This window comes from Nicotiana tabacum, chromosome 8 (genome assembly GCF_000715075.1).
Source record: "Nicotiana tabacum cultivar K326 chromosome 8, ASM71507v2, whole genome shotgun sequence".
Taxonomy (NCBI): domain Eukaryota; kingdom Viridiplantae; phylum Streptophyta; class Magnoliopsida; order Solanales; family Solanaceae; genus Nicotiana; species Nicotiana tabacum.
In genome coordinates this window covers 5,703,709-5,713,249 of record NC_134087.1, presented here as the reverse complement: position 1 = coordinate 5,713,249, position 9,541 = coordinate 5,703,709, and the positions used below count along the sequence as shown (strand labels likewise).

The window sequence follows — 9,541 nt, the reverse complement described above, 5'->3', positions numbered from 1 at the left end:
TAACGTTGACAAAGTTGAACTGTTGACCGTATAGTAATAAACATGCACACTTCAGAGACATTTTAAGAAGAAAAGAAAAAAAGGAGTAAAAAATCTATCAAGACGACAATGAGGATTTAATAAAAATGTAAAGAAAAAGTTTTAAAAAGAAAACAGAAGAATTAAAACCAAAGCAAAACGACAATGGGGATTAGAAAGTAAATTTGCAAATCTGAAGAATCTCTTATATAGCGGAACCAATGTTTTAAAAGGCGGGGGCGTAAGGCGAGACGTTTTATCTCTGACTGGGCAAGACATAAGCCCTGAGACATGGGACGTAAGTCTCACGGATCTTTAAATTTTACTAGTTTCAAGAATTTTAAGATATAGTATAAAATAAAAAATAATTATAAAAATTACATTAAAATCACAAAATTATAACAAATAATCTAGTTAAAGTATTTATAAATTATAATTCAACTATGAACAATACGAAAAAAGTATGACATATACCATAATATGCAAATTAGCTTCAACGTCGTCACAACTCAAACATCAAAAGTAATGTATTCGATGCAAAATTTTATATACCTCTTAAGGAGTAATGAATCTTGAAAGAATTTCGATATTATAGTTTGATATATTTTTAAAATACTTATTTTATAAATATGCTTTCTATTTGAAAGAAAATTTATATAAAAACATAATTCACAATTTAAATATGATTCTCTAGCATCATTTATTTTATAGTGTCAACAAGTTAATAAAGTAACACATAATTTATCATACTATACCATGATAACTAATTATTTGTAAATAGTTATTAGCTAATACTAAGTTATTAAATAAATAAATAAGAATTATATCTCGTAAACGTGAAAAAATATTTAGGAAAATAATTATAAAAAATATTATGGACTACTATATAATAAAGACATAACAAAAGTTAATAAATAAATACTTTTAAATGAAAGATTTATTTAAAATTTACTATCATCGTAGTCTTAGTGGATAACGAACAATACCTTTTATTTTAGTTATGACATAAAATACTCTCAACTTAATGATTTATGATTAAGAAAATAGTAATTTTGAATAGTTATCGATAGAAAATTTGAGAATTCACAAGGTTAGTTATACACAACTGCATAAAGTTCTATTAGGCGAGCCTAGTACGTCGGGCATTGGGCGTGTTTGGGGCATAAGCCTCGGTGGCCGAGGCGTAAGTCTCACGGAACTAAGCCCCACACATAAGCCCAGGGACGTTTTACGAGTGCTCCGTCCCGGGGCGAGCGCCGGGCAAATCCCAATTCTGCCTTTTAAAACAGGGAATGGAACAGAAAAATATATGTCACATATTTATTGATTTAGTGGACGGGTTACAGGGGTGTATTTACATGTATTTTAATGTAATTTTTTTATATTGATCATGCAATATATGATACAGTTTGACGTATGCGTCGGGTTCGGGTAATTTTTCACTCCACTAAACAAGGTGTGTCCGATTCTGAAGTGAGATCTTTGCCAGATATTTCGTAAAAAGATTGGCCAATTTAGCAAATGTGGGAAATGTGGTTCTAAAGTGTCCACATTTATTTTCGGCAATTATTGCTGCGTTTGCCTGAAAGAGAAAGAAAAGGAGAACGACTCAGTCACTCCCACCATTTCTTGTGTTGATGCATGTTTGGTTAAATTGTATTGTTTGTCGTCGTTTCATGACGTCATGCACCAATAATATGAAGAATAAACTTGTAATATTATAAAGAAAAAGTAAGGGACGAGGTAATATTATAATATAAAAAAGTAGGGTAAAAAGGGGCAAGATGAGAGAAAAAAATAACAAAACGACGCAACCACACCAAATCGGTCATTTCATAAAGTGACACTTTTTGTCGTTACGTAACAACGGATTTAAACGATACGATACAATAAAATAATCGAAACAAATATTGTATTTAAAATAATAATACGATACGATACAACAGTAACAACCAACCAAACAAGCTGTAAGTAGTAATATATTCTGTGCCTTTTAATGTCCCTTACTCATGCAATTTCCAGTAATTCTATCCACTTTTTTTGGCCCCAAGTTCCCCACATTTTATTCTCCTTCTCATGTATTTGTTGATCTGATCTTCTTCTAAGATTCCCATATGTTGCTCTTCTCTTCCCTTTTATCTTGATTTTCCACTCTCATTTTCCTTTGAGATCATATCTTTTTATTTGCTAAGCATTTCAAATGGAAAATTTGCTCATTGTATCACATCCTGTTTTCTTCTCTCTTTCTTGAATCAAGATTGAATTTTGGCATTTAAAACTGTTCTTGAATTGTAATTTCATGTTGTCTTGCTTATTGCTACTGATTTCCAGTCAAAAGAACCAATCTTTTGAGGTGGGCTGATTGTTTGTGGAATTATGAAATGGTATGACTATGGGAATTTAAATACTGAAATTTTGTGTAAGTGTGGTATTTCAGCAGTATCTAATCCCAAGTATACATACTCCTTTGCCACGACGTTTGTGTCTTAGGCCTTAAGGATGAGGTTAGGAAAAGAAGACGAGAAACGAATGGATCCTTTGTTTCCAAGATTACATATAAATGATGCAGATAAAGGAGGTCCAAGAGCACCTCCTAGGAACAAAATGGCTCTTTGTGAACAGTCGTCTATTACCTTATCGCCTCAAAGATTCACCTCTACTTCTGCTCCTGCCCCTGGATCAATGTCAATGCTGCCTCTCGCGCCTAATGGCAGCAACTCCATTCCTGCTGCATCTTCTAGTCGTGTAAGTATAAGATTTAGTGTACTCTTATTTTACTTGGTGAATGAAATTTCAATCAGGCAGAATAGTTTGTTATTTGGTAAACTTTGCATCCCTTTAGGAAGTCAAAGATCAGATTGTTATTACTGTGATATACATCAACTTAGTAGTAGAAGTTCAGTCAATTGCACTCTATTTAAATGTGTCAAACAACAACAACAACAACAACAACCCATCTGGGAGGCTAGTGTCTACGCAGACCTTATTCCTATCTTGTGAAGATAGAGAGTCCGTTTTCAATAGACCTTTGGCTTAAGAAACAGTAAACAGAAAGCAACCAACTATTTAAATGTGTCAAACAAAGTAGAAAGTTGATGAGTTGAAAACAATCTATGCAATTATATGGTCTTAGAAAAGGAGGTAAACTAGGTATAGATATAAATGTAGTATAAGCATTTACTAAAATCTTTTATGCGATTCTGTCACGAATTTCTTCATAATCCAAAACCTTTGGATACTTAAATTCCTTTGTCTAGTTATTGCTTGTTCTGTTTCAGATTGAGTTAGTTTGTTTATCCCTTTATTACCAACTTCTGGTAATCAGGAAATAGTACTTTTGCTTCATAGATTATGCCTTGTCTTTCCTTAAATAGGAAATTCTTGGAAATAGTACTTTTGCTTCATAGATTATGCCTTGTCTTTCCTTAAATAGGAAATTTTTGGATGCTTTTGACTCATTATGACTGAATCACATAAGCTCTTGAACACCTGTAGGTTGGTGGCAACAAAAAGAGTTTGTTTTCTCTATCCCACAATTCATCCGAGTCTCCTCATTTTATTGATATACTTCATCCGTATTCTTCTGGAGGAACGAAGTTTACAATGGGACGTCCTGATGTACGACCACTGAAGCCGCTAAATCCTCAAGTTTTAAGTCTTAAAGGGAATTTGGCCAGTACATCTCAATGTAATCTTCTTCAGCCACACAGTTTATCATACTCTAATAGTAACCCTTCTGCCAAAAAGTTTGGAAGAGAAAATGATTTTTGTGTTTCAAAGAATGTTGCATCAGGGAAACCTCTAAATCATGGTAATATACCTAAAAGTACAGAGAAAGAAAAACCGGTTATATCAAGCTACAAACCTTCTTTGACAGGCAGTATGCAACCAAAGTTCCGGGAGCATAGTATAAATCAAGCTGGAGATCTAGCTCAGTGTCAAAAAAGAGAGCTTTGTGCTAAATTACCTGCTCCTCATCTGTCATCTAGGGATAAGTCAGTGGTGCATAGAGCTTCAAGTCCAGTACATACTGAGCTAAATATCAAATCAATTGTGTCAAGTTCTCCGGAAAATAGATGTGGTCTGGTAGTTGATTTGAATAGATGTAGTGATTCTAATTCTGAATCTGATGAAGACTGTTGGGATCTGCACAAAAGGAAGATCGCAGCAGATGTTACTCATCCGAAACATGAAGATGACACAACAAAGAGACGTGCTTCCATAATGGAAGGTGCATCGTGTTCCTTTATACCTCGTGAAGAGAACCATCGAAGTCCAAAGCGCGTAAAATCCTCTTCTGACTGTCCTGAAGGCCAGATTAGTGGGACTCAAGAAGTAGGAGATACAGACAGAAGTGAAGGAATCTCAGAAGCTTCTTCATTGAACTCTAGATTAGTAGAAAAAGTGTGTCCAGATAATGTCATAGCATTGATAGGTCAAGAACTATTCTGGAAAGCAAGAAGAACCATTGTACAGTAAGTCTCTTTAACTAGTCATTTTTTTATGTCTAACCAACTCATTCTGACAGAAAAATTGAAAATTATTGGCTTGATTCAGGGGTTAGTCAAATATGTGCTGGTTCTTATTTGTCTACTTTCAGCCCGTGTCATGCACATATCATATCATATCATATCTTTTTCTTTCATGAATTTCTCTATTTCATCTTTATAAAGGAGTTATCTTCGGAAACTATGGTACCTCTTTCAATACTTTTTTTCTGTGATCTACCATTTAACTTGGATTTTCACTATTTTTCAGCCAGCAGCGGATCTTTGCAATACAACTATTTGAGCTACACAGGCTAACAAAGGTACGTTCGATTTCTATCAGTTAGCTTGCCCTTTTCTTTTGTTGTCTTGAAGAGACGAAGCGTTCAATAGTCACATGAAAGGTGTTTGGTTTAGTCTTTCATTTTTGATGCCCTACCTGTATGCTTTAATAGACAACAACAACCCAGTAAATTCCACAAATGGGGTCTCGGGAGGGTAGTGTGTACGCAGACCTTACCCCTACCCGGAGGAGTAGAAAGGCGTACGCTTTAATAGAAAGGTAGAAAAAACTTCTATGTCTACCGGCCATAAAGAACCTATTGCAGAAAAACCAATAACTAGAAGGAGGTTGAGGAGGTTTTTTGTGTTCTGTTTAAATTTTGGAAGAATATTACTTATTCTACAATCTTTACAGGTACAGAAATTGATAGCCAGATCACCGGATATATTGTTCAAAGGCAACTTCTATCTCCACCAACCTTCTATCAAATTTTCTTCTTTGAAAAAGTTACCATGTGATAATGATCTTGAACCTCCTGCATTGGCTGTTGAACAAAAAATTTCTCCAGAACCAAACAATTTTGAGCATCCAACAGATAATAATACTTACGAAAAGCTGCTTCCCCTCCGCAAAGATGATGATAAAAAACTTATACCACAGCACTCGTCTCAAAAACCAAATGTAGGAACACCAACATCTAGATCTTTTGTATCTGATCCAAAACTAGCACCTCGATGCTTCCAACCGCCTCCTGGATATCAGTGGCTCGTTCCAATAAGATCGCCTTCTGAAGGACTTGTTTATAAACCTTATTCAGGACCTTCTCCACCACCCCCCGGGTTCATGGCGCCAGTTTATGGTAATTGTAGGCCTGTGACCCTATCTCCTATAAGTGGAGACTTTTCAAATGTGCCTTATAGTGTACCGACTTCTCAGAAGCAAGGTGTTGGGATTTTTCCTGGTCCTGCAATATTTGATCAGTCCTGCATTCAACCTTATCCCATGCCTGTGATAAAACCATCTGGTTCAAGTTCAGCCGTTGAGCAAATGAATCCGTTTCCCGGAATCAGGTCAAGTGAGAGGGAAAATAGCCCATCTATGCATGATGTTAACTTGGTCAGGCCTCATAAAAAACCATGCAACATATCATGCCAGAAGAGCGCAGCCATGTCAGAATGTGATCGAACTTTTCAGGCGGGTAGAGGAAGTGACATGCAAGGAAGTAGTGCAAGTAGTCCTTCTGAGAAGATGCAAAGGGATGCACTCTCTCTATTTCCTATCACACCAACCACAAAATGTTCAGATCAACCAGTTAAAGATAACAATACGGAGCAGCGAATTCAAGTGATCAAGGTTGTGCCTCATAACCCAAAGTCAGCATCTGAATCTGCAGCTCGGATTTTTAGGTCTATACAAGAAGAAAGGAAATTGAATTTTTAGTATCCAAAACCCTATAGCTTGATCTTGTAAGAAAACCCTTTCTTGTTGTACTTTTTCCATTTTTCTAAATTTCCTTCATTTTTTATTTTCCCTCTTTGATAAAAGGTTCTTTACTGTAAATATATTCAATACAAAGTACAAAAGCAACACAGGTTCATTCTTTTTCTACAATTTCTCCCTTCTCTTAATTTTCTCTTCCAATGATCCTGCTCCGTCATACTTTTCTGACTTCGATATATTGACTGTTAACTTTCTTGATGTGTAGGACATCGGTAAAGATACAAGAGAATGTACAGTATTAGGAATGTTTTCTTACTTAGAAAAGTGATACATATTTCTTTGAAAAGATTATGTTTCAGCAGAATCATACAATTAGAGCATCTAAACAGTGACAGATGACAAAATGTTTAACTTATGCTAGTATGATAGATAAGTACAGCCTAGAACCAATAGGATGAGTAACAACTGAAGCTATCCAAATCAGATTATTTTCTTGATAACATCCAAGTCAAATAATAAATACTAGGATTTCATATAATGTAATTACAATATCATCATATTCAAGAATATCGTATATCTTTAGTATATCACGGGCTATGTCAATCCTGTGTTATCAGGCCTTTGGTCTTCTGAAGCCGCGAATAACTGCAATCATGTGGCAGAAAGTTTGTTTCATCACAGATTCATATCAGAAGCCCAGATACTTGGACGAGCGTTCTAATAAAGGTTCCAATGTACTAGGAGAAAATTTTCTGGTGAAAAGGAAACAAAGTGAAGTTGCCTGGTTATTGTAGACACACGTCCCACCTTCCACAATTTTCTTGAGAAACTGATCTGTAATATCAGCCTTTCCAAATGTAGCAGGATGAGCACCACCTCTAGACCAGTCTACTAAAGTGAGACTCCTATTTGCCAGGAGATGAGGATATTGGATGTGCAACATTGTTGGGAAATAGTGCTCGTCAACATAACACGATGGTTTGCAAAACTGATCAAATTTTAGGTAGTATACCTGATCTTTAACAATGTCAATAGCCAGTTTCCTGTTTACTTCAAACCACTGGGATCCTTTACGCCATTCAGTGATGTTAACCTCAGGCGACATGTTCTTATTATAACGCCCTCTTCCAACAGGTCCAGGATCATCAAATACACTTATAAAGCTGTGCCTGGATTCTGATATGTAGCGATAGACAACACTGAAGTTATGGAGAGGAATGCACGACTCAGATAGGAGGACGAACCATTCATTGGAAATATCAAGCAATGCATTAGCAAGAAGCCGTCTTTCAGCATTACACACGCTCATTTTTCCCCACTCCGCCACCTATGTGAAATTGAAAGCCACACAATTATGACCAGAAATACATATTAGTACTACAATACACTAGCCTCATCAGTTCTACTTCTCATATATCAACGTTTAAAAAGAAATTAAAGCTACTCACACTACTAAATCCTACAAAACACAGAACCAGGATCAATAATTGTGCATAATTTTGAACAATATTTGTACAATTAGAACTTAAAGGATCGTGCTGACATTACCTGACTAGGAATTTGTCTGCGATAAAACACTGAAGAAGGCGCGAAATCAGATTTATATGATGGCAAGGTATGAATGTAGATTGAATAAAGTTCTTCATTCCCTTTAAAGAATCTCTCCCACAATGGCACCAAAGGCAGAGGTCCTCGAGTCAAGAACATGAACGCGATTTTAGGCGTTCTTTTAAAAGGACAATTTTTAATTTGAGGAACAAATGAAGCTCTCCAAAAAAGCTGTCTATCATTCATGTTATGTTGCAAGTTTAATGGAGGTCTAATCCAACTCTCTAAACTATTTGGTTCTTGAAAACATGTTGACTGTATTCTTGTTTGTATCATAGGAAATACTACATTCTGCACTTCTACAAATCTAAGCATACACATACTTAAAATTGAAAAACCAATTCCTAGACCCAAAAATAACAAGAGAAACTGAAGTATTTTTAATGGTAAAGGCTTGTTCTGAGTTATTACTAAAATATTAGAGTCTTTTCCCTCCTCTACACTCCCCATATTCTCAACTCAAGTTTCAAACAATACCAACTTACACAAAACAAAGTGGCAATATTTTTACCAAGATTTGGAAGGAAAATCCAATACTATTAAAGAGAGTGATATAGGGTGAATTTTCATTAAGAAATTTTCTTAAAAAGCAAATTTTTTAAATAGTAAGCAACCAACCAATTCAGGCAAAATATTTCAACAAAGATCATGAAAATCCATATAGGGAGAGGTGGAGCTGTTCCTTACCATAAAAAGACTCTAGAGACATGAAGTTACTATATAAAAAAACGAACTCAAAAGGAAAAAAACTAAAATATCAAGATTTAGCTGTTGTTTTTGGGCTTAATAAATAAGAGTAGTTAAAGGAAAAAATTATAGATAAGACGTTTGGGTTTGAAGAATAAAACTGATTCTTGTTTTCAGACCTTCGCTAAATCTGGAAACAAAAATTTCATGATATAGAAATTTATTTAAGTCTTTCCCACTTCCCAATGTTGATGTTGTGTTCTAATAGGTATTTATGTGATTTGTTTTTTTCTGTATACAAAACTGAATGGAGTAGTCTATGTAAGAGAAACTAGGCGATGTTAGCATAGTTGTCTTCTATTATATTTTTTGCCTTGAAATTTCCAATTTTTTGGCTTTTGCATAAAAAAAAATTAAGAAAATCGCAAAGACGTTTTTATATTTTTTTAAAAAACTTTTTACTAACCGCTAGTAACTTTTTAAAATTTCTTTTGCAATAATTATTTTTCAACTAAACAGCAAAAAAAAGGTAAAATGACCTTCTGGCCACTTAAATTTGTATTCAATTGCCAATCCGATAAACAAACTTACAATTTTTTCATTAAAGTACCTCAATTTGACGGAATGAATATTAATAAAAGGTGAAAGAGAGTTCCGAAACAAAAAGCCACCTTAATATCAAATGAATGACATTATTTATATATGGAAATATTAGCTATAAATTTCAAATATTACTAAACGTTTTGAATCATAAAATTGTGATTTGTACTATTTAATTATAGCATATAAATTTTATTCAAAGAATTAATATGTTAATTCACATCAAGATTTAGATGTGTTGACTCTTATAGTCCAGTCTTGACATACTTTTCAAATAGGAGGTGTACTTGCAATTATATTTTGGTTACTCTCATTCCTTCACAATTCTTTGTGAAGAAAAACATAACAGCAATATTATGCTGTAATGAACTCAATTGTTTAACATAAATAAAATTAACAACCATAAACTTTTTACTCT

The 9,541-nt window shown here is 34.4% G+C and overlaps 2 protein-coding genes across 2 annotated transcripts; one reads left to right on the top strand and one right to left on the bottom strand.

Moving 5' to 3' along the window:
• Window positions 1-2,027: 2,027 nt before the first annotated feature.
• Window positions 2,028-6,396, top strand: LOC107832158 (ELF3-like protein 2). The gene is made up of 5 exons (XM_075218919.1): window positions 2,028-2,402; window positions 2,509-2,763; window positions 3,514-4,493; window positions 4,777-4,828; window positions 5,203-6,396. The coding sequence occupies exons 1-5, from the start codon at window positions 2,400-2,402 to the stop codon at window positions 6,226-6,228; spliced, it is 2,316 nt and encodes a 771-aa protein (XP_075075020.1). The 5' UTR covers window positions 2,028-2,399; the 3' UTR covers window positions 6,229-6,396.
• A 237-nt stretch (window positions 6,397-6,633) lies between these two features.
• LOC107832159 (glycosyltransferase BC10-like) lies at window positions 6,634-8,770 on the bottom strand. Its single transcript, XM_016659967.2, has 2 exons — window positions 7,777-8,770; window positions 6,634-7,555 (listed from the first exon to the last, which is right to left on the bottom strand). Exons 1-2 carry the CDS (start codon window positions 8,284-8,286, stop codon window positions 6,917-6,919), a joined length of 1,149 nt encoding a protein of 382 aa, XP_016515453.1. The 5' UTR covers window positions 8,287-8,770; the 3' UTR covers window positions 6,634-6,916.
• Between the last annotated feature and the right edge of the window lie 771 nt (window positions 8,771-9,541).